This window comes from Onychomys torridus, chromosome 14 (assembly GCF_903995425.1).
Source record: "Onychomys torridus chromosome 14, mOncTor1.1, whole genome shotgun sequence".
NCBI classification, from domain to species: Eukaryota; Metazoa; Chordata; class Mammalia; order Rodentia; family Cricetidae; genus Onychomys; species Onychomys torridus.
In genome coordinates this window covers 70,701,897-70,728,264 of record NC_050456.1, presented here as the reverse complement: position 1 = coordinate 70,728,264, position 26,368 = coordinate 70,701,897, and the positions used below count along the sequence as shown (strand labels likewise).

Genomic DNA, 26,368 nt, shown 5'->3' with positions numbered 1-26,368 from the left:
CTTACAGGTTTAAAAGGCATAGCTTTTATTTAGAAACAGAAAGGGCTTTGTAATCAAATAAGTGGTGAGAGCTACAATGTGCATTCCAGTTCACATGGGTTGTTGTTTTAAGTTCCAAGAGCTGCTTCCTGGCGCCGCCTAACGTCATTATGTCCTGGGTTTGCACAGAGGCAAAGTGTGTGCAAAATAAAACAGGAAGAATTTCCAGCTTTGTCTTCTTACTATATGACTTAACCTTGACTCTCGAAGCAACATTTGCCTCAACTATTTTGCATTTAATTTTGAAAAATCCTCAACTCTTATCAGGATTTAGGTTTTCCTCTTGTTGTGCTGACTTCAACATCTGGGACTGTCCACTGTTAAGAAACCAGCAGAGACTAAAAGATTTCCTCACTGCTTTAAAAAAAGAAAAGAAAAGAAAAGAAAGAAAGAAAGAAAAGAAAAGAATTAATTTCTAAACACATTTTTTTTGCTAAAATGTAATATAATAAATCTCATACTTACCAATAAGTGTTTTCCTCCAGAGTCACACCTCTGAACAAACACATGTGAAATCCATACTCTTGGGATAAATAAGTATGCATCCTCGTAGACCTTGGAAGATACTGAAAAGTAAATTCCTCCATTTGCTTAAGTGCATGCCTGAAGGAAGTTACCATTCCTATTATATACTATTGCTTGGCAGGCAGCCCAGCCTAAACTCTTGAAAAATTAAATGAGGTATTTCATCAGTAGCATAATGGGATGCTCCCAAGTGTTTAAAACTAGTCCTGTTGAAGGAAAGAGAACATGCTACGTACTTCTGTAATCCCCTCTAGTTAGGGTATTATAAAACAGCGTGCTGCCTCCTGCAAAGAGGGAAATAACTGCCTCTAGTGAACCTGTATTATATCCATGAAAAAATTTTTCCTCTTCCCAATGTACAACAGAGAGAAGCATTAGGAAACTATTGGCTTATTCCTAATGAGCAAATATCCTAGATTCACATGTTCTAAAATTACAAAGTAAAACCAAAAAGTGCATTACAACACTGATTGTTTCAACTTAGATAATAGGAATTTAAATATTTGGGGATTAAGGGAAATTAATGTGAAAACTCTCAATAATTAACAGTAGGTGGCAGCTCTTTAATTACAGAATTATAACATTAACAAGAGACTAAATGTGAGCTACACATAAACAGATAGGATGAATGTGCCAACTCTAAGATGCCTGTAACAATTTGCTCCCATACCTCATTCTCTTCCTCATCCCAAACCAATAGAAAGAGCTAGGAGGAGAGCTGGCTAAGAACAGCAGGTCAGGCAGAGAGGGACATTCACTGCAGATAATAAACCAGAGCAATGAAGGGATGCATGGAGCCCTTCTTTAAATCTGCACTTCAGTGACTGAGCAGGGGACTGATGAGAATATATACAAACAATATCCTAAGAGCCTTTTTGTAAAGGGAATAGCAATGATCACTCTTACACTATCATAAATGGGTGAATAAATGCCCTATTATGCAAAAATACAGGGTCACCAATGAAAATAAAAATAAATAGAAAAGGAGGAGAAACAGGAGGAGTGAGAGAAGCAAGGTCCTAAAACTGCGCTTTCAGCAGTTTTATAAGTCATTCTTATACATAATAAATTAGAATAATGGATTTTACAGCTTCAATTTCAAAAGCAAAGTAACAATTTAACACTTTGCAAAGAATGTGTTTATGAAAGAAATACTTACTAATAGATTTGATAGCTATAATAACCACTTCAAATGATCCATAAAGTATTTAATTAGTTAACTATTTTATGGGGGGAGAATTATAAACTGTTTTCTTTAGTGAACAGTAGTAATGGAAAGTCTAGTGAGTTCTATAAGCAAATGTCTAGCAGGCCGCAAGAATATATTATAGAGATTCAGCTGTATATTAAAGTTATACCTAGAAAATTCAAGGCATTTTTCTAGAGGAAGCCATTTATCAAGGAATATTTGTTGTTATTCAGTTTTTAATATATTGGCTGTCTTCTGCTATGAAATTCTTGTGTGCCCACATACTACTAGGCTATATTGGTGAAGAGTTTAGCTTCTTAGACCTACTGCTGATCCACTATGTGACTAACACCCCTACAAGGCCTAGGAGACAGGTGGACCATAGATGCATTGCTTTGTTTCTTGTGCAAATGAAGCTCAGTCCTCCCTTCCCCAGACAGGGAAAACTGCATTCCAGAGCAACTGACTCAGAACCAAGGAGGTTTTGCAAGGAGGTGGATTGAAGGATGGGGCAGGATTCCTAGCCAGAGCAGAGTCGTGGCCAGGAGAGAAAGAACAAGGCAGTTTCTGTAGATGATAAGCAGAGCCGCATAGACAGACAGAAGAGAACAAGGAGAATTTCTATAGATGGTAGACAGAGCTGAATGGCCAGAGAGAAGAGAAGAAGGCAGTTTCTCAGGACCAGGGGTAAGGAGCAAGGAAGGAAAGATGGGAGGGTGAAGGAACAGAGGATGAAGATAAGGTCAAAAGCATAGCAGTTTAGTTAGGATTATGAGAACACAGAAAGTAGGTACAGAGAGGAACTGAGTGTCAAGACAGAAGTGACGCTGTGTAGACAGAATTTTGTCTTAGAGAAATAAAGTAAACATATGTAAAAGCATGGTGTACATAGATTCTTTTCCCTCAGATAACCCCACACTGGACATAGCATCTTCCCCAGGACTCTGGGAGAAATCTTCTCAGGGCAGGCCCCTGGGAACATTTTGTTACAAATGGAAATAGTATTTTCCTAATAGTCACATTTTTTTAACCTAAACTTACTCTCTAAAGTAGTCTAGTAAGAATCAAAGTTTTTTAGGCTTCTATAAATAAGCTTATTATCAATCTGCCACTGACAAAAATGAAACCCAACAAGTCCCTAAAAAGCAAGTTAAAAATCATTAATAAACTGGGAGGTGAATGAAACTGCCTCAAAGTGAAGTAGGGAACCCAAACACAAATAACTAAACACACACACACACACACACACACACACACACAGAGAGAGAGAGAGAGAGAGAGAGAGAGAGAGAGAAAGGAGGAGAAGGGAGGGGAGAGGGCAGGGAGGGGAGAAAGAAGGGGAAGAGAGAGGCCCAGGGAGGGGAGGAGAGAGGAGAGAAAGAGAGTGGAGGGGAAGGGAAGAGAAGAAATCTCACATAAGAAAAACACCTGGTGCTGCTCCCTACTGTGCCTGTGGTGTTAGTAAGCCAGGATACAGCAGGGAGGGGAATGCTGAGGCTCCTCCATCTTGACTCTAGTTCAGGTTCTCTCAGATCCAATGTTTTCAAGAATCAAATTCCTGCCAGGCGGTGGTGGTGTACGCCTGTAATCCCAGCACTCGGGAGGCAGAGGCAGGTGGATCTCTGTGAGTTTGAGACCAGCCTGGTCTACAGAGCTAGTCCAGGACAGGCTCTAAAGCTACAGAGAAACCCTGTCTAGGGAAAAAAAAAAAAAAAAAAAGAATCAAATTCCTAAACTAACAGAATTTTAATTTCCTTAACATTTGTTAAGGACCAGAATCAGGGTAAGGCCTGAGTAGTTAGGAAAAGTCAAGATCTAGTTCTCTACACTCAAATTACTCCTGCTGTTCATAGACATTTGAATATTCAAGAAATAACCAATCACATTCAACAATTATGCTGAGTGCTAGAGACTTAGCAATCAAGCAAGACCTGCAGTGTACCTTACATTCCAATTAATTCTGCTAATTCTACTGTTAAAATTGTGATGAGAGCTAAGAATGAGAAGTTCTAGACACCATGAGAGCCCTAGCAGATAATATCTGAGAAGTCAGAGAAAGCTTTCCTGAGAAGTAACAACCTGTGTAAAGAGAAAGGAAAATCTGCACAGAGGGTGGAACAGGTGGAGGCAGGAATGCTGTGGGATGTCTTTCTGTATGCTGTGAATATGTGTTACTCCCATTGGCTAATAAATAAAAGGTATTGGCCTATGAACAGGCAGGATGGAGCCAGGCAGGAAAAATCCAATGAAAGAAGAAATAAGAGTAAGGGGAGATGTGAGCCACTGCCCAAGGAGCAGCAAGATGCCAGCAGACCGGTAATGCCACGGCCATGTGGCAACTTATAAATTAATAGAAATTGGGTTAAGTTATAAGAGCTAGCTAACAAGAAGCTTGAGCCATAGGCCATCCAGTTCATAATTAAATAAGCCTCTGTGTTTACTTGGGTCTGAGCAGCTGTGAGGTGGGGCAGGACAAAGGAAAACTTCTGACAACATTTTGGTGCCCAGATGTGGTAGCAAGAATTTCCACCCAAATCTGAGAAAGCTTATAAAAAAAAAAATCTAAAACAGAGCTAAAAACAGCTTCCTAATTGCCTCTCTCAGGCAAGCAGTGATACACAGAAGCTACAGCATGCAGGCTTGAGCTACAGCATGGAGGATTCCCACCACAGAACACAGAGGTTTCTTCCAAGCCACATAGCACACTGCATGGTGGATTTAGCTTTTGCTAGTACAGACCAAAAAAAAAAAAAAAAAAAAAGTTTTCTGGGATACATGCTGCTGGATGGAAGCATAGACCCATTGTTTCCCAGAGTTGGTGGTGAGCATGGTTCTGCACAACTGCTGGGACCAGCAGTTGTGCAGTGTGGCTGGGGAAAAAAGATAGATTCAAGAAGTATTATGACATAAAATAAACAAAAGAACCAAAGGTACCTGGAGAATTCTTAAGCCAGGAGAACACTGAAACACATTAGGATAGAAGACAGTGAAGGAAACCCAGATATTGTGAGAAATTCCATGAGCAGTCCAGCAAGATGGTAAAGAAGCCTGATGGTCTCTGTTTTACTTCCCAATGCCCACATAGTAGAAAGAGAAAGCCAACTCTTGCCAAATTGTGTGTGTGTGTGTGTGTGTGTGTGTGTGTGTGTGTGTGTGCACATATCATAAAATGCACCCAAACTCACACATATAAAAATAAGTAAATGTAAAACAACAAAAAGAAATTCCATGAGCTCAGTTTTGTGTTGCTGACTTGAGGCATAAATAGATATCACAAGCAGAACACCATACATACAGATTTCATCCTCTTTAAATGCCCTGGTAAGTTTTTATCAACTTGATACATGCTAGAGCTATCTGGGAAGAGGCACTTCAGTTGACAAAATGTCTTCATCAAATTATTACTGGTAAACCTGGAGGGCATTTTCTTCAATAATGGTGTGGGAGGTGGTGCCACCTCTTAGCAGGTGGCCCTGGCTGGTACAACAAAGCGGGCTGAGTAAGCTATAGAAAGCAAGCTAGTAAGCAGTGTTCTTTCATAGCTTCTGCTTCAGTTCCTGCCTCCAGGTTCCTGCCTAGGCTTCCCTCAATTGACTATGGCTCAAGAAATGTAAATCAAAATAAACCCTTTCCTTCCCAGGCTGCTTTTGGTCATGGTGTTTTAGCACAACAATAGTAAACCAAAGATAGTAAGTGGATCCATATAGATGAATTTAAAGGCATGGATTTATGAGATTTCCTAAGAGAAAACAGAGTCAAAAGTGGGGAAACTACCACTGGAAACAATTTTCACTCCAACAAAAAATAGGAGTTTAAGAACACAGTGTTGGTCTGGAGAATGGCTCAGTGGTGAAGAGCACTGGCTGCTCTTGCAAAGGACCCAGGTTCAATTCCCAGCACCCACATGGTGGCTCAGAACTGTCTGTAACTCCATTTCCAAAGAGAATCTAATACCCTCTTCTGACCTCTGAGAGCACCAGGCATGTACCTGGTACATATGCATAGATGCAGACAAAACATTCACACATAAATCTTAAAAAAAAAAAAAAAAAAAAAAGAAAGAAAGAACATTTATATAACGATATCTGTAACAAATCTTTGACAAAATATTTAACTATAGGTTCTGGGGTGTTCCTAATATATCACAGAAATTAATTAATTGGCCTGTGTGAGTACAGGAATAGCAAAGGGATATATGCATACCTAAAACCTATGCAGTTACATAAACAAAAAATTTAAAGTTAACATTCTGAGGGCTAGAGAGATGGCCCAAGGTTAAGTGTACATACTATTCTTCCAGAGAACACAAGTTTGGTTCCCACCACTCACACAGGAAGCTACTTGTTACTCCAGTTCCAGGGTCTCCTCAAGCACCTGCACACATACACACATACCTACCTACATACACACATAAATAAAATAAATCTCAATGTTAACATTCTGAAATTAAAACAAGGAAAAATAAAGAGAACTTCCTCTCTTAGCAATGGCAGATGAGGTAATTCTCATCAATACTCCCAACAAGGATCATTTTTTTAAAATCTAGACAAAAATATAAAAACTGTCTCCATGAAAATATATAGAAATGAACAAGGTAGTGAAAAGTTACCCACTGAGCCCTCAAGAAACCATGCAAATACAGAAAATCAAGCATGTAATTTTGAATTGCTTCTCTTCAATAGTTTCTGATTCTAGGCAAGGGACAGGAGAGGCTGGAAGCTTAAAGACCCTGACAACTCTGCTAGGATCTCGGGGCCCTGGGAGCCCTCTTCAGGTAAGAGGAGAGCACTCTAGCTTCAGTCAGCATTCTAGCACTTGGATAAAATGCCCAGAGCAACTGAGAAGAAGAAAGAAAGGGGAGACTCAGGAGCTAGCATCTAAGTTTCCCCCAGATATTGAAACATTCCATCTTACAGGAATGCTCCTTAAGCAGGAAGGTAAATAACTCAAAATTCAGGAAGTCCCTGAGACTGACAAGATTTAGGCCCCTCCCTCCCAGAGTAAACAATAAAGCTGTAAGATTCTCAGGCAAATGAAGTTACAAAGAAGACTCTGAGGCCAGACCAGCTACCTGGGAGGTACAGAAACCAGCCAAGCTGCCTGAAGAGGTTTAGACCAGAGTTACTTAATAAGAACACCCTCCAACCTGCTGAACTGCCTACAAGCTGTACAGTTTGTTCCTGTCACCCCTTCTGGGGTGGACCTTAGTAATGTAGTCACTTCTGCTCCTGTAAGTAAATCCTCACCCATACTCCTATAAGTAAACCCAATAAAACTTACTGGTTCATCAAGTTGGACTTTGGTGATAACCAAACTTTGTTCTGTTGTGGGTTCCATATCTGGGGTGATTAGATGTGTATTGCAGGGGGGTGGGGGATCCAGGGACAGGATCTAACTTTCAAGGACATATACCCAATGACTTGTTTCTTCCAAGCAGGCCCCACTTTTGAGTAACCCTATGATCATCAATGGATGACCAACTGATCTTTATCTGATCTTTAGCACCCTCATGATTCAATCAGTTCTCAACAATCAACCAGCTTAGACTGAAGTCTTCAATTCAAGTACCTTCAAGGTTATTTATATCTAAATCATAATACATCCTGTACCTGAAATGGGATTACAAGAGACTTTATGACAATAGTTAAATAGTTGGCTAGAGGAAAAATGTTCCCCACCAAATGGATCTATCTTGTGGGCCTCAAACTATGTAACAGGTAAGTTGGCAAATATAAGATCAGGCACAGAGTCCATAATATCCAGGAAGATTAGAAGATTCAACAACATGGGAAAGAATCAGCAAACCAGCAGAAAATAGAAACACACTGGGCAGGCATGGTGGTACAGGCCTGTAATCCTAAGAACTCCAGAGGCAGAGACAGCCATTCTTTTCTAGAAAGAGTTAAGGCCAGCCAGGCCACATAGTGAGACTCTGTCTCAAAAACAAACAAACACACTAAAAGGAGTTCCACGTCCTGATGGTATCAAATACATTGCCTGGTTAAAGAAAACAAAAAATACAATTAAGAATTTCAACAGAAAATTCTAATATATTTAAATAGGTTGTAGAAGATTTACAAAAGTTAAGTAGAATTTCCAAACCAGAAAAATACAGTAATCAAAATTAAAATTGGTTAGACACAAACTAGTGAACTGGACAATGGGTCAGGACTAAATACCCAACATAAATCAGGAAGAGAAAAAAATGACAGAAAAAGTAAAAGACAAAAGATACTAATAAAAGGTCTAATTATATGAGAAATGGAAACCTAGAAGGGATGAAATAGAAGAACATTTGGAAAAAAAAAAATGATAGCTCAGAAATTTTAGCTAGCAACATAAAATAAACTACAGATGAGAGATGCCATATGTGTGCCCCAAAAGACAACAACAACAACAAAACTCTGCCAGTAAGCACTCTAAAATTCTGTACCTAAAATGGACTATGTTTTAGAATGAGCCTATAGTACAGATATGGTGGTGCACACCTATAATACCAGCACTAGGGAATCTGAGGTACAGAATTATACAAGTTCAAGGTGAGCCTAGAATGCATAGTGAAACCCTGTCTCATTAAAACAAAAAGCATTACCTCATGGCTATGCTGCTACAATTTATTTATCCATTACCTATGGGTGTAGATTTCAGTTGTTTTCAGCCATTAGCTGCAAACAACGAGCCATGAACTTCAATGCCTTCATGACCAAGTCTCTATGCAAACATCAGTATCAGTCTTAATCCACAGAAGGAAAGCAGCTGAGTGCCATACTAAGTACATATTTAAATTTTTGAGAAACTCAGTCTTCTCATGTGTTTGAGTCATTTCACATACCCACCAGCAGTGTGCTTCTAACCAGAAATTCTTGCCTGTGTTCCCCTAAGTAATATTTCCTGCTCCTTTCTTTCTGGCTGCTCTCAAAACTGTCTCATTTTTCCTTATCTTCAGCAGTTTTTATTATCATGTTCCTGGGAGAGAGAGTGTTTATGTATGTGTGTTTGTGTATGGCTTTGTGCATTTGTGTGTGTTTCTTCTGTTTGGTGTCCTTATATTCTTGGAGCTATGGTTTCTTGTCCTTCACTAATTTCAGAGTCTTGGCCATTATTTCTTCCATTTTCCCTTTTGTCTTCCTGAGATTCAACCTGTATCCAAGGTCACTTCTCTGTTAAGTTTTGCACTATTTGTTGTCTTTAAGGTTGGCTTGGGTAACATCTGTCTTCATGTTCACTGATTCCCCAGTTGTGTCCAAACAATAAACAAATGCTTCATATCTGACATTAATTACTGTTCACTTCTAGCATTTCACTTGACTGTTTTATAGTTCCAGCTCCCTGTTGAAAGCCCTATATATCATGTACATCATTTTCTAACAAGTTAATCATAGTTATTTACCTATCTCATACTTCTTGGGTCATCACTGATACTTGGTAATTTCCTCCCCTTATTTGGGGGGTTAGCAATTTTTTATTCAATACTATTTATTGAACACAGATGTAAGAGCTCTGAAACTAACATGCCTCCTCTCAAGGTTATTGGGATGGTGGCAAATAAATCTACTTAGTATCTCACCTGGGTTTAAGTTTTATTGTTGCTATGGTAACCTCTATGGCATCGCTGGTTTTAGATTCCTCCAACAGTGGGCCACTATTACTCTGTATTTAGCATGCACTCTATAATGCCAAAGGTTTCTCCTCCATGACCCAACAGCACTCTCAAGCAGGGGTTTCTTTGCATACTTTATCTTTTCTATTAATAAAGCTCTGTTGCTTGTGGCTGTACATTGGGCTAGAAGGAGAAGTAAGAGCCTTTCATTCCTTGATTCTGTGTCATCTTCGTCAGGACCTTTGAGTCCAAGCTGCAAGAATGGAGCTTTTTCAGTGTACCTATCTGGCTATTTCTTGGAGCAGGGTAGTATTTGGCAGGGTCAAATTTGTTGCCACTCCCCCACTGGCAGATCTTCATGCTTTATTTGGGTGCAGAGTCTTGGACCTAACATTCCCTTGCCTTTCAATGTCAAGAGACTTATGCTTCCATTGTGTTCCAGAAGCAGTCACCCTTGCATTGTCATGAAGAAAGGAAACCTGGTATCTCTTCCCAAAGAGGCTGCTGCTTCTTCTGACACTCCCACAGAAATAATGGGTCTTCACAGGGGACCAGAAGCTGCAGCTTCACTGCTCTTCCCTCATCAAGCCTATGCTTTACAGAAGAGAAGGTTCTGGGGAAGTAGGCACAGTTGCTTCCTCTCTCAGTAGCAGTTAATCACCACCATGCCTACAGCACCAAGGAGGGCTAGCTCTACTGCTCAGCCATAGACAGGGTGGTGCTGGTGAGTTCAAAGTCGAAAGTCATTCTAACCTGATACAGACTCTTATGTGGCACATCTGCAGCTGGTCTCAGAAGATAGAGACAAGGGGATTGTGAGTTCAAACCTAGCCAGATCAACACAGAGTCTGCATTCAAACAAACAAAAAAGTCAGTGTCCCTATGTCCCACCTTCTTTAAAGGATTCAGCATCATCTTGCTTTTTAGAATTCAACTCATGTAGCAGCCTTGTGACTACCTGTGACAGGCTCAAGAAAAGATACGAGCATGTGGATTTAGTAGCTAACCTAGTTTTAGAAGGAGAATAATACTTTCTAACAGCTCTTCTACAACCTAAGAGGGAGTGGAGCTAACCATTTTTTGAGCCCAGGAATTGTTTCATATTCTTTTAAGCTCAACTATACATTTAAAAGAACTTTTAAATTTTAATAAAAATTCTCTTTTAAAAAAAGAGAAAATCCAGCTCATTTTTATTACAGGCAAGATGGATGACTAAATAACCAAGAAGCAAATACACGAACACTGTTGTTCTTTACTAGAATTTTATGAAAAAAAAAATCAAACTTTAAATCTATTAAAAATATTAACTGCTGAGCTTGGTGACACATGCCTGTCTGTAATCCTGACACTTGGGAGGCTGAGGCAGGAGGATCAGAGGTTCAAGGCCATCCTTCAATGCATAGAGAATCTGAGACCAGCCTGGATTATATCAGACTTTGTTTCATTTAAAAAAAAAAAAAGTATTCTCTTGCTTATATTATTCTTTATGTCCAATCTACATACTTGTAAATGTTTCCATAGATATTTATTATTATAAAGTAATTAGTAATGTCAATCTATTTTATCCTTAAATACAAATAAAGATAAAATGAAAAAACATAACACAGACATTATCCTTGAAAGATGGTCAATGTAATTTTATTTGACACTATAAAGCACAAAAGAGCAGTCCCCACTGTCTGTCCCTGCTCCAGTTCCTCCCAGTTGTCTCCATTCTCTTTCTTGGTGAACTGGGAGACTGTTCTATAACTTCATGGCTCTAGACCACAAAGCCTCCTGCACAGTTGATTCTTCCCCTGAAGCTGGAAACCTCCATTAACCTTACACCGCTGTGGGAATCCTTCCTCTCCCCTCTTTCCCTGCCTGCAATCAGAGTGTCAGCCAATGGAATGCTATGCTCCACCACAGGCCATCTGTGACCTGCAGGGGTCCTGGAACATCATGTTCTCTTTCAGATGTATAATTGTGTTGCTTTCATAAAACCCTTTTGCTTTTCTTGGAATTTAAACTTTTATCTCAGAAAATGTCAGCTGTGGTGAGGAAGAGAGGAATGTTTTCTGAGATACAAACCAAAGAAGACAGCAGTTTGTATTGCTCATTTGTATTCCCTCATTCCTTAGTTAAGACTGTTTTTATTTCAGAGAAGTATCAAAACCAATTATTTTCTTTCATACTTCTTAGAAACCTTCTAACAAAGCATTACAGTCAAAAATTGAGCTATAAGTACACATTTCCTCAGCTTTAAATGAGTATAATACATCATATGGAGCTGACAATTGTTTATAGGATGTATCTAAGACATGAAGCACAGTGCCTGCCCCACATTAAGTGTTCCAAAAATCATTATTGTTTATCCACCCAACTGTACTACCTCAAATAAGACTTTTAAAAATGCATTCAGCTTTTCATTCACAAATATCTTTATTTGCAAAGTAAATGTTTTCTATTCAAATTCAAAACAAGATCATTTAAGAATCTATTTCTATTCAGTATGAAATCCTGTATTATTTACACTGGAAGATATTTTTGCTATTTTCTTACTGTATCTACTCGTGAAATAAAGTCACAAACAGTAACATAAGTAGAAGTGGTGGATCTCTGCAGAATCAAAATATTGCTATATCACATCTACCAACTTGAAATAGTCAAATTTCATATTGATTTAATAGACTATGTCTCTTTTGTGTTCTATTATGTACTGCTACCTGCTCCTCTCACTCCTGTGAGATGTCTGAGAGCAAAAGTCAGTATCAAAGCATGTGATCCATGCTGTTTCCACTCAAGAATCCTTCAGTGAGTCAGGCCAGAGTGTCAAACACATCATGGCTCTTTTGGGTAGACACTGGTTCTCTCAGAACATTCAGTTCAGTCACCATTCTTTTTAAAGTTGGCTTTGAGTACCTGTTGTTTCCAAACACCATTCTAGGCTCTGAGGATAAAATGACAAACTAGAGTGACAAAGATTCTGCCTTTATGGAAAAGAGGGAAAGACAGTAGATGCCAAGGTCAGAAAGGACATGATAGGAAGTTTTATTCTATCTAAAATGAAAAGCTATTTATTTTAGTTTTCTTGTAGCTGCTATTACAAATTAAAAGAAGCTATGTTAAAGCAACAGAAATGTACTCTCTTACAGTTCTAGAAGCCAAATGTGCTGAAGCAGTATTACTCAGACCAAGATGTCCAGTGCCACATTCTTGGCACAGTTGGCAGTGTAGCATCCTTTCCTTACCATGCCTAGCTATTGTATTATCACTTCTTGGCTTGCCCACATCTTCCTCCACCTTTACTGCTGTCTTTCCCACTTGTTCATCTTCTGCCCTCTTCTTATAAGAGACTCATGACAGCATTTGGGCCCCAGCCAAATGATCCAAGACAATCCCTATCTCCATATCGATTATTTACCCAAGTTCAGAAATTATCTTGTTCTGGAATAAGGTAACATTTATAGTTTCCTAGGATCAGGGCTTGATTCTTGGGGATAAAGGAAGAGAGGCAAAAGAAGAGAACAGTATGTCACTTCACTTCACCACTGATGTGATATTTTGCATACAAGTGTATAAAACATGATTGGTTGGTTCTTTTTAAAGACTTCTCTGTGTGAGGAGCTTCTAGAAGGCAAAGTAGAAGCAATAGGTCCTATGTGCAGCTGCTGCAGATCAGACAAGGTATCTGAAGCCTGAAGTAAATTACACACTAAAGATCTCTGCAATCAGATCAGCCAATCAAGAGGTTGACTAAGCTCAGAATGACTAAGATAAAAAACACTGATGGCAGCTTATGTTGGAGAGGATGTGGAGCAAGGAGAACACTCCTTCACTGTTGGTGGGAGTGCAAACTTGTACAGCCACTATGGAAATCAGTATGGTGGTTTCTCAGAAAATTGGGAATCAATCTACCTCAAGATCCAGCTATACCACTCTTGAGCATATACTCAGAGGATGCACAATCATACCACAAGAACACTTGTTCATCTATGTTCATAGCAGCTTTATTTGTAATAGCCAGAACCTGGAAACAACATAGATGCCCCTCAACTGAAGAATAGACAAAGAAAATATGGTACATTTACACAATCGAGTATTACTCAGCTATTAAAAACAATAACATCAGGAAATTTGAAAGCAATTGGATGGAACTAGAAAAAAATCATCCTGAGTGAGGAACCCAGATCTAGAAAGACAAACATGGTATGTACTCATTCATAAGTGGATATTAGCTGTAAAGGATAACCATGCTACAATCCACCAACCCAGAGAAGCTAGGTAGTAAGGAGGGCCCAAGAGGGGGAAACACATGGATCCCTCTGAGAAATGGAAACAGAAGATCTCCTGGATGAACTGGGGCTGATGGGCATGGGAATTTGAAGGATTGGGTTGAGGGGTGGATGGAGGGGGAGAGTACTGAAAAAGATGACTGGGAATGGGGTGCATCTCGGGTCAAGTAGAAACCTGATGCAAGAGAAACTCCCACGAATCTACAAGGTTGACCCCAGATAAGACTCCTAACAATAGTGGATACATAGGCTGAACTGGCCATCTCCTGTGATCAGATTGGTGACTACCCCAATTGTCATCAGAGAGCCTTCATCTAGTAACAGATGGAAACAGATGCAGATACCCACTGCCAAACATTAGGCTGAGCTCAGGGAATCCTGCTGAAAAGAGGGAGGGAAAGATTGTAGGAGTCAGAGGAGTCAAGTACATCATAAGAAAACCTACAGTAAAAAATTAGCCTGTCTCTTAGGAACTCAGAGTCTGAACCAACAACCAGGGTGCCTGCAGGGGACTGACCTAGGCCCTCTACATATATGTGGCAGTTATGTAGCTTGGTCTACTTGTAGTACTCCTAACAATGGCAGCAAGGGCTGTCCCTAACACTTTGGCTGACACTTAGGACCCTACTCCTCATACAGGGTTGCCTTGCCTAGCCTTAATATAAGGGGAGGTACTTAGTCTTACTGCAACTTGATATGCCATGCTTTGTTGATACTCATGAAAGGCCTGCCCCTTTCTGAACAAAAACAAAGGAGGAGTGGATGGAGAGAGCAGAGGTGAGGGGGACAGGGGAATAGGAAGGAAGGAACTATTCTTTGGTTGAGGGGCATCTATGTTGTTTCCAGGTTCTTTACAAATAAAGCTGCTATGAACATAGATGAACAAGTGTTCTTGTGGTATGATGATTGTGCATCCTCTGAGTATATGCTCAAGAATGGTATAGCTGGGTCTTGAGGTAGATTGATTCTGGTGGGTATGTAAATTGACCCAGTTGTCTCTTCTTCTGTGGGACAGGCATCATGAAACTGTTGTCTAGACTCGGAGACTAAAATGTATAAAACATTCAACAGTGTACATTGTCTGATCAATAAACCTTAGTAAATACTCACTATAGTTATTTTCTGTGTCCAACACCACACATTTTCTATTGTACAATAAATATTATGGCATTTTTGAAAAAATGTAAGTAAATGAACAATGAAATTACTTCAAAAGTTCAACAGGAAGAAATGATTGGTGCTGTGTTATAACAGAGCCCATTATGCTATCTTAAGTGCAATAATATCACCCTCATTTGTAATTTTATAAAAGGATACAGAGTTGTAAAATTTTATCTTGACAGTCAAAATCCCTTCCACATAGCATAAGCACAAGTTCAATATTAAAATCGAATGTCTCAGAATTCAGTTGATTAAGTTGTAGGAAAAATACTAGATCAATAATCACCATAGGATTAAGTATATCTTAAAATATACTATATCTTAAAGTATTTTCACATTTATAGAACTTAAATTGTAAGTCAAATATTTTCTTTCTTGATTCTTACTTAAATTTCACCTGGAGACAAGTACACAACAATTCAACAACCACTTTGGATATAGTTTAGAAAGGAAATTTTGGAAATAAATGAAATTAGTTCAATTATAATTCTAATTTTGTTGCTGGCATTTTAATATTTTACTTATTTATTTTGTTTTTTAAATTTTATTTTTAATTGTATGTGTTTGCGTGTGCATGCTCACACACATGTATGTGTGCACATGTGTGTGGAGTGCTCATGGAGGCCAGAGGGGCATCAGATCCTCTGGAGCTAGAATTACAAGTGGTTGTGAGACATTCTGTCGGGGTGCTAGAAACCAAACTCAGATTCTCTAGAAAAGCAGTATGCATTCCTAACTGCTGAACCATCTCTCCAGCTCTTCCTGCTTTAAAGTTTAAATTTCTTCATCTTGGCCAGGTATAGTGGTTCACAGCTTTGATCCCAGCACTTGGGAGGCAGAGGCAGAACAATCTTTGTGAGGATAGCCTTGTCTACATAGAAAGTTCCAAAACAATCAAGACTACCTAGAGAGATCTTGTCTCAAAAAAGGAAAGAAAAAAAAAGGTCAAATTTCTTCATCTCTAAAACAGTGGAAACAGTAGCCTTTAAAACATATTTTTATTAAGACACAGTAGCAACAATTAAATGCAAATGTAGAAAAAAAATATCATCAGTACAATTATATAATGTGTAAGACCAGCAAAGCCCCCAACATCCCTTTTCCTCATGTTCTTTTGGGTGAAGCAAGGTAAGGAGTGAGCTCTCAAAGCTGTTTAGTCTAGAGTCACAAATATGGTAACGTCCTTGGGAATAATTACTTCCTGCATAAAATACTTACTGCTTATATTTTTAAGTCCTCTCAAAGTGAATCATGAAAGACCAATATTAACAAGTACTTAGATTATTATCACCTATGAACTCAACTAACTCTACTAACACACTGAAAACCACCAGATGCTCACACCAACCATCTGGAAGCTGCTTCCAATGCCAGCCCAATTGGAATTCATTTATTCCAATCCATTATGGAATTCTGTTCATCCCGATAAATGCATCTGAGACAAATATGAACACTACTCCACTGCTTAAGTTCATCATTTTAATCCAATCTGCATTGACTCTTAGAGGCCCAGTACCAAATCCCTGGAACTGTCCCACTCTACTCTGTGCTCTACACTCTTATTGAAATGAGCACAGGATATAATGCTAAAAGCTGCCAATAGCTTTCCGCTGTCCCCAAAACCAATGTCACTGACATTTGTCCAGCCTGTTCTCTGTTCACACTCCACCTCCTACTAGCCCCAACTACACTTATCACTGTCCCACTAGTTCTTGCCTCTCAGGCCACCTGCTGCTGTCCTGCTTGTCACAGACTTACTAAGAGGCTCTCCTAACCCTCCCAGTGCAGCATGGAAGTTCTCTGCTAACGTACTGCTTTGTCTCAGTGTCCCAGTTTTGTCCTTTTACATTCAGAGCACTTATCACAGGTGACAGTCAGCCTTTTGTTTGATTACTTGTTAAAGTCTGGGTCACTTCTGCACAACAGCCTCCTAAAGAACAAGTTCCCTGTCTTTTATTCATCTCTACTTCAGTGTTTACAACTGTGCCTCGCACCTGGCAAGTAGTGCTCAGTAAATAAATACAAGTGAGCATAAATGCCATTATTACTAAATGCTCACTGTGGCATACAAAGAGGATTTGCCATAAATTAACTAAGAAATCACCAGGATATCAAGATGAACAAACTGACTATGAGAAATACATTATCACAGCTCATCACTGGAATAAGCCAGGCAGGCCTGAAGATGTGCCAGCCTGAAGTACCTGTAAGTCTTGATGACTCTGAGCACATGATTTTAAAATCATCTGCAAACAGGCACAGTTTCACCAGTTAAAATGTACTGATAAAGGTTTGGCCATCTTCCATTGTGTATGAAGCTGTCAACAAAAGCACTATCATCACTGTTACTCCATAAAGCTATTTCCTATGCTTCATTTGAATCAATCAATTGAATGATTTTATGCAAAGTGAGAATCAGACAGTATTCTATTGCATGCTGCTGCCCCTTCACCAAGCTGCATGACTTAAGGACTTTCCTGATATGGGATCCCACCTGAGACCCTTCTACCTTTTTTTGTATCTCCTTCAAACAGTGCAGGCATGAGAAATGGAAGTCCTAACAAATGCTTGCTTACTAGTTATTCTGAAGAAAGAATTTAGAGCTGGGGCTATAGCTCAACTGCAGAGTGCTTGCCTAGTTTGAACAGAGCCCTAAGTTCAAGCCCCAATACTACATGAACTGGGCATGGGAATGTAATCCTCTAATACTAGTGCTTAGGAGGTAGAGGCAGGAGAATCAGCAGAAGCTCAGTGTTATCCTCAGCTTCATACTGAGTTCTATACTAGCCTGGGCTACATGAGATTCTGACTAAAAACTAATTCATTAAATTAAATAAAATGAAAGAAGGAAATCATTCATGTAATCAAGATTTTTTAAAAACAAATTCATTAGTGGGTACTTGTTTTTTTTTTTAAAGATTTATTTATTTATTATGTACACAGTGTTCTATGTGCATGTATGCCTGCATGTCATAAGAGGGCACCAGATCTCATTACAGATGGTTGTGAGCCACCATGTGGTTGCTGGGAATTGAACTCAGGACCTCTGGAAGAGCAGCCAGTGCTCTTAACCTGAGCCATCTCTCCAGCCCGGGTACTTGTTTTGAATCCAATTAATCAGTTAATGTTCTGTATTAAAACCATATTTTCAGCCAGGTATGGTGAAACATGCCTTTAATCCCAGCACAGAGGCAGACAGATCTCTGAGTCTGAGGCTAGCCTAGTCTACAGAAAGTTCCAGGATAGCCAGGGTTACACAGAGAAGCCCTGTCTCAAAAAACAAAAAGCAGATATAGCTTCCATAACCCAAGCCTACCTTATAGTTTCAGAAGAAATATTTGAAACTGCATATAAATACACTGTATATACAAAATGAATGCATATTCTTCCTTCTTCTTTTCTTTTAAAGGGGAGATGTTTTGGTGCTGGGAACTGAAATGAACACAGCATTTCCTTACACATGCAGAGTTTCTTAGGAGTTACTTAATGCCTTTACTATGAGCACATTAGCAAAATTTTGGCAGAACTATTTCAGAACCTATCTTTCATCCTTTATTCTTGTTTTATACAATTGGATGTTAGGGGCTGGAGAGATGGCTGTTCTTCCAGAGGATTCAATTCCCAGAACCCAGATTGCAGCTCACAACTATCTATAACTCTAGTCCCAGAATCCTAATAACCTCTTCTGGCCTCTTTAGGAACAAAGCATGCACTTTGGATGCTCAGTCTAATCTCTATGGACCAGACTTAGCCAACTCAACACGGTATGCAGAATATTTGACATTTTTTATGTTAAAAACATTGTCTTACTTATATGAACTCCTTTCTACAATTTAACTGGTGCCTCTGGCTGTCATGATAACAATGTTAGGTCAGTTAACACTACCAAAATCGAATGTACAAGTAGGCTTAATCTATATAAGCTTACTCACTTCAAAATTAGGCATGATTCTGGGATAAGAGACATAACAAAGCTTAATGCACTCATGAATCCCCATGGTAGCCTGTAAGAATTCATATTGTCTTACAGAAATATGGGCTTCTTATGAAAATGACAGTAGTTGGAACCATGCCGTAAGTAATTCCAAAAATCAAAACTCAAAGATATGCTATCAATTACAGTTTTGAATATATATAAATTAATTTGTAAATAGTTATAACCAAATAGAAAACTGAAGGTAAGTAAATAAACTCACTATTAGCAAATACTATTTCCAATTTCAGGCACCCTCTGACCCTACTTGTGGTTAAGATGCTAGAGAACACAAACTGCTGTCCAGATTGTTCACAAAATACTTGTTATTTTAAAAAGGGAGTTCTTCAAATACACACTGATGCAAATAATAAATATTAATTATTAGATATCTAACATGATATATTAATAATCAATGGGCATTATGTACTTGAGAAATGTGACAGTAGAGAAAATATGTTCACAGCAAGAAACTAATTTTCAAGAAATTTAGGGAGGAATGAAAACCATGTAAACTAAAATTGTGATGACCATAATGAACTTCATTTGAGGATTCTTCAGAAATCACCACAGCCCACCATGCAGGATATTAGTTAAATTACTATCAGTAATGAAGACATAAAATTAGTGTGCTAATTTTTGAAAATTTTGAAAACAATATTAAATGACATATCTATAATTTTATAAAGATAGTTACACATTTTTAAGATATTAAATTTACCTTTAAAATATCTTTACTGAAAATCCCCAAGGAACTCTTTACAACTAATTTCCCTAGATATTTTTATCATAATTCAAAATAAACATAATAACATTTCTTCCACTCCATTAGTAGGTGTAAAAGATCAGCCACCAAAGCTCTGAAATTTTCTCTCAATAGTGAAAACATGCTACTGGGGGAAGGAAAAAAACGAGAAACTTAAATCTTATTTCATACCAACTTACTCTGACTTTGGGTAAGACTCTCCGAAGTGTCTCAGTAGGATTCTGTCGCATCAAAAATGGAAGATTTGCAATCACACTTGTTCCTTGGATATCTTGACCAGCACTTACAAGGAAAATGCAAATTTTTTAATTTAAAATTAGGAGCTGAATTTTTAATTTAATGGGTTAATTTGAAAAATGACTGCTTTTAATAACTTTCTACAATGTTTTAAACATATCATTGAGATACAAAAGTAAAACCAGATATAAAATTTTATTAAAAAAAATCTTATAACAAATACATGTAGACATTACAGTTATGCTAAAATAAGATTTCTTGTTTATATACATGTCATAAAATGTTTAACAATCTTACTAATACTTTAAAATTCTACCATACTTTGCTCTGTAATCTGATCATTGGCTATACTTTATAAAAATATATAATGATAAAATATAGTAAAATAATAACTATAGCAACAATAAAATGATCTTGGCCAAAACACAATATTAAGTACATTGAGTACATTGAAACAGCTTGTATAGATTAGCTTCGTAAATTGCAAGAAACTCCTAAAAGATACACTCAAAGCTCTTACAGGCCACTAGGACATTTTATATAATGCCTTTTTGGTCTAAGATGCATTAAGGCTTTGTTCCCAAAATAATCTCTGTGGTATTCTAGAGGCATAAATACTTTGGGAAATATTCAAGTTCTTCTGGAAAGAACATTTCCATGAACTACAAATATTCCTTTAAAGTACAGCCTGAATGATACAAGTTTTGTAAGCATGTCAAGTACTGAAGGGAAATGCTACCTCTTCTGAACAAATACCAAACACATTAAATGTTTATGGCATAACATTTATTTATTTACATACTTTTAATAAATTAAAATTATTTTTACTTCTCTTCAGAAAGAACTGTGGTCATTTGAAGAAGAATGGCCCCATAGGCTCATATATTTGAATACTTGGTACCTAGTTGGTAGAACTGTTTGGGAAAGATTAGGTGGTAGGGGCCTTGTTGGAGAAGGAATGTCACTGGAGGTAGGCTTTAAGGTTTCAAAAGAGCAATTCTGAGTCTCCCTCTCTCTGCCTTAAGACTGTGTTTCAACATGTAAAGTCTACTCTCAGCTACTACTTCAGCACCATGCCTGCCTGCCTGCCTGCTGCCATTTTCCCCACCATGATGGTCATTGACTCTAATCCTCTACAACTGTTAAGACCCCAGTAAACTCTTTCTTTTGTTGTGTTTTATCATACCAACAGAAAAGTAACTATGACAAGAACTATCCATGGTTTTATGAAATGTATGTGAGCTTTAAATATAAGGTTTTCAAATAATTTAAGTAATATGTTTCTTTCTTCAGAATTGTGTAGGTTTTTTTTCAGTCATAAAAACTATGTTCTAGTTATGAATGAAGCTATCCTGCCACGTAGCAAGTTTTGGCATATTGCAGTACAGCACACTATGGAATACAGAGTATCACAATCATTTCACTGTCCTTACCTTTATAAGTAGATCTTTTAAAGAAAACAATGAGGAAAGAAAAGAGAATAGCATGAAATAGGGGACTATGCTAATCTAAAAAGATGGTCAGAAGGTGGAAACTAAAGTTATCCAAAAAAATTACTTGTCATAGGTTGAAAGGTAACCCCTAAAATATGTCTACATCTTAATCCTGGAATACTGGGGGGTATTCTTAATTTTTAGAAGGATCCTGAGATGAAGAGATCATTCTAGATTATCTAGGTCTAATATACCATGTGTGTATAAAGGAGTTATTCAGAGGAAAACACAGGACAGGAGAAGGCAATTTGACCACAAAAAAAATGGAGATGGGAGTGATGCAGCCACAAGCCAGGGTATGCTGACACTCACAGGGAGCTAAAGGGCCAAAACTGGCTATACCCCTAGAGTCCCACTGATTTCTTGATTTGGGGCTTCTGGTCTACAGAACTATAAAAACAATATTTCTTGTTGTTCCAGGTTACCCAGTTTGTGGTGATGTATTACATCAGCCACATAAACAAATATACTACTGTTGTTATTTAAATGTGAGTATAGGCTCATGTATTTGAACACTTAGACCTCAAAAGGCAAAACATCCCATTTTCAACACTACAAAATGTAACAAAAAATGGTTCTAAAACCCTGAAAATAGGGTTTAAGAGGCAGGCAGATCTTTGTGAGTTCAAGGCCAGCCTGGTCTACCAAGTGAGATCCAGGAAAGGCACAAAGCTACACAGAGAAACCCTGTCTCGAAAAAAAAAAAAAAAAAAAAAAAAATAGGGTTTAAAGATTAATCCAATTCCGTGTGTGTGTGTGTGTGTGTGTGTGTGTGTGTGTGTGTGTGTGTGTTTAAAGTTCTCTTTAAAGATCTTGCTTTCTAATAAGGCAAAGACTAGTAGTCCTGATCACAAGAGACAGAGCCCATAAAACATACAACTATAACCTACTATTTGTCTGCAAAAGAAAATTTTAAAAATGCATAATACATAAAAACATCACAGTCATCATTAATTATGAAAATGTAGAATTGAGGTGACAGAACTCAGAAGGAAGTTGGAAATGACTCAACTAGAAAAGAGGTGAATGAAACAATCACTGCTGAAGAGAAAAGGGGAAATTTTAAGTACAAAAATAAAAGATTTGGAAGTAAAAAGGCTATGGGAGAACATAATACAGAAGACGGACAAAATACAACATGCTGATAAGGGGGAATCCAAAGATTAAAACTAAGCAAGAAATTTCATTTAAGTTAAAAATATTTGAAAATATTGAAAGGATTAGGAGGTATGGTCTTGTTGGAGAACGTGTGTCACTAGGGATGGGCCTTGAGGTTTCAAAAGCCCATGCCAAGCTCAGCGTCCCTCTCTTGGCCTATGGATCAGGATGTAGCTCTTTATTTCTCCAGCACCACATCTGCCTGCTGCCATGCTCTCTGCCATGATGATGAAACTGCAAGCAGGCCCCAAATTAAATGTTTTCCTTTATAAGAGTAGCCTCGGTCATGCTGTCTCATCACTGAACACAGGCACTCGGCGTAGATAACACTGGCCCCACCAACAGAGACCTATGGGTGAGGAGGGGCTCAAAGGACCCCACCACTTACTGATCAATTACTGGCAACTAACATTCTGGGAGGAGGGAGGCACAGTATCTGGTTGTGTGTCCACCTTTGAGCCTAGAGGCTCCAGAGAATAATTCAATCCCGATCTCACACAGACCTAACAAGTTAAACTCAGTGGGGACACAACAAAACAAAGTCATGAATATGGAAGACACATTATGAAGAAGGGAGGGAAGCAGGAGGAGAGGGTGAGTCATCATAGTACACTAAACACATGTCTGAAATGGTCAAAGAAAACTTTTTTTTTTTTTTTTAAGGCTGGCAAAATGGCTCAGCAGGTAAAGGCATTTGCCTCTAAGCCTAACAACCTGAGTTCAATTCCTGGAACCTATACACAAGTGAAAGGAGAAAACTAACTCCACAAAGTTGTCCTCTGGCCTCCACATATATACCATGGCCAAAAAAAATAAGTAAATATTTAAAATTTTTAATTAAGGGCTGCAGAGATGGCTCATTGGCTAACAGTGCTTGCTGCTCTTGCAAAGGACCCAGGTAAGATTCCCACACCTACATGGTGGCTCATTTCTGTCTGCAACTCCAGTTCCAGGGGATCTGATGCCCTCCTCTGACTTCCACAGGCACCAAGGACATATGCAGTGCACAGACACACACACAGGTAAAACACCCATACATATAATTTTATATTTTTTTTCTAAAATTAAGAAAAATGAAAAAGCATGCCATATTCCCAAGAATTCAATACAGCACAATCACCACTTAGATAAACGATTGAACTTTAAAGAAAATAAAATTATTTGGGTATCCAAATGAACAAGTTACTTAACAACAAAAAAATCATGCCATCATTGATTTTGATAGCAATACAATATTAACAAAGCAGTAATGTTTCAGAGACTGACACTGCTTACTATACAAGTGTGTGTAGTTAATATACATCTGCACTACCATCACTTAGTGGAAGGAACCCAAAACAATATAAAGGAGTCAATGTAAAAATCTTTTACCTAATGCAGTATATACAATCTTTAAATAATTATCTGATTAATCTTACCCTTTCTGTTTAACCAAATTAAGTTTCCAAGACTTCAAAACCTTCAGCTTTCTGTTGAAAACCAAGCATGAAGAATATTCACAGCTGCCCCATGGCTCCCTTCTGCCCTAGTCATTAGGGCATGCTCCTTTTTAGGATACTCACTCAAAAACAAAAAGGATGCAAACAATTCACTCTAAAGCCACTCAGCAGCCATTTCCCTAACACTGAAAAGAACTGGGTTAATCATCTAAGTTGTACACTAGAGGTTAAAAAGGGAAGAAGAGAAAATATAAGACCAAATAAATGGATGTAGGACAGCTATCTTTCAAATTCTAAATTAGTGTTACTAATTATTTGCTTTCCCTTGGGAGATGCACCTATTTTAAAAAGCCTCTTCGGTGATACATTAAGCCCATGAAAACTCAAGCATTTGTTACTACAATAAAGTTTGATTGACACTGTTGCCACGCCCTCCGCTGTGATAGTAAACACCATTCAGGTGACTAAGTGACCAACTGGCAGTTTCCAACCTCCTCTAGTCAAGGATGTTTTGCCCAGATCTTATACACTCCCATACCTGGCACATGGGCATAAGGTAAATACTTATTTGCCTCTATTTCACATCCGCATTCCACTGTCATTGTCAAAAGCTGGAACCTATTACCATGCCCAGAACCTTCAGTTCTGATCTGCTTGCAGGCCAGAACCCTAGACTTTGCTTTTTTTTCCATGGTTAAGACCAGTTTCACACTCATCACAATTCTAATTCCTCAGCTCTGGATTCTCCAGTTCCTGACATTAGCATTCTTCCTGGTTTTCTTTCTTCAAGTACCAACCTTGCCCTCACTACTACATCAGTTAAACTTTCACCAAAAATGTTTTTTCTTTGCTTCTCCCCCTAATAACAAGATAAAATAGTGTCTGCTACACTATATGCTAGGCACTGTGCTAATAAACACCTGACTTACTTTCACATAGGCTAATTCTCACAATTATCAAGTGAATAAATACTATCACAGGCTACATTCTATTTTCTCTTTAGGAAGATAAAGGTTCCAAAGCCATCCATCCTATGCTGCCAATCACTACATTACACAGCCTCTGCTACGGTTGGATGTGCAGATATATATAAGCTCATGTTGGGACCCCTGGTCACCAGATGGGGGTACTATTTGGTAAGGCCTTAGACACTTAGGTGATGGAGCATAGGTGGCAGATGTGGAACACTTGAGGCCAGTCTTTGAGGGTTACAGCCCATCTAAGGTTCTGGTATAACTACCTCTGCTCACATCTGCTACCATGGTGTAGCATGCCACAAGTCCCCCCCACCAACAAATGAAGCCACCCACTACTCTACCTCTCCCACCATCCCTCTGTACTATGAGTCAAAATAAATTCTTCCTTCACTGAGCCATTTCCACCAAGTGTTTTATCACAGCCACAAGATAAGTAACTAATACAAACTGACTGTATAACCAAAATCAAACCTCTCCTTCCACTTTATTCACTCCACTCTTGCTCCTAAGCTAAGCTATGCAGGACTCTACTGTGGAAGAATACACAAAGTGGTAATCAATCTGAGACAACCAAGGAAGGAAGGAAGGTTGGTGTATGTGTGTGTGCGTGTGTGCATGTGTGCATGTGTGTGTGTGTGTGTGTGTGTGTGTGTGTGTGTGTGTGTGTGTCTGAGCAGGGAGGGCATATATCTATAATATCAAGGAACAGAGAGAATGAGAAAGATAGAAGCTCAAGGGTAGCCTGGGCTACATAGTGAGACTCTATCAAGAAAAGAAGGGAGGGAGGGAGGGAAGGAAAGAGGGAAAATTCAGAAACATTATTGTTAGTCTCTCAAAATGAGGCTACCTGCTCTAGTTTATAAAACCTTGTCCAATCCCACAAAGTTGCAATAGATCAAGATAGGGATGTGGCTCAATGACAGAATGTTTTCCTAACATATAAGGAACTCTGGGTTTGATCCCCAGCAATTACAATGAATCTATATTCTTAAAGCATTGTCACTAGTCCAGTACCCTATTCTAACCATCTAAAAGGGAAAGGGAAGACAGAGTCCTATGATAAGAATATTAACAATACAGCATATTGTCCTCTCTTTTCCTAGCCTAAACAATCTATATAGTTTACTTATTCCTAAACCAGTTAGTAAAGAAAGAAGTAAAGTGGTTGCTACCCACAAAAGATGGGATGACATCATCACTACTGTATCTGAGACTTGACTAAGTGCAGGTTTAAATGACCTGAGCTCCTACAGAGGCAAGGAGCCCTTCCTAGTGGCTCTCATTTAGGGTCAAAACACAACACAGAAACTACTGAGATAGTGTGTTTGAATTCATGAGGAACTGCATGCTAAACCCACCTTGCTTTGAGAGCATAACAAAAACTAAACTTTATATAGTTATTTATTTCTTTATTCATCAAAATCAACATTAAATCTTCAAAACAACACCTTAAAAGATTCATAAAGTCAGAGAACCATCAAACCTGATTATAATGACCATGCTTAGTATCACAAAAAATTAATATATATATTTTAAC

General features: G+C 38.4%; 1 protein-coding gene across 4 annotated transcripts in view; it reads right to left on the bottom strand.

Annotated features, from left to right (window-relative positions):
• The window catches only part of Ppp4r4 (protein phosphatase 4 regulatory subunit 4), a 90,147-nt gene that overhangs the window by 45,831 nt on the left and 17,948 nt on the right, over positions 1-26,368 (bottom strand). The window contains exons 3-5 of one of the 4 annotated variants that reach the window (XM_036206042.1): positions 19,707-19,809; positions 505-605; positions 11-356 (exon numbers count right to left, since the gene is read on the bottom strand). The exons of 1 other annotated variant lie outside the window; for it this stretch is intronic. In XM_036206042.1, coding sequence (XP_036061935.1) covers positions 293-356; positions 505-605; positions 19,707-19,809 — 268 coding nt within the window. In that variant the 3' untranslated portion in view covers positions 11-292. Of the gene's footprint in view, positions 1-10; positions 357-504; positions 606-19,698; positions 19,810-26,368 lie in introns of those variants that run through there. 2 more of the 4 variants (XM_036206039.1, XM_036206041.1) reach the window with 2 other exon arrangements.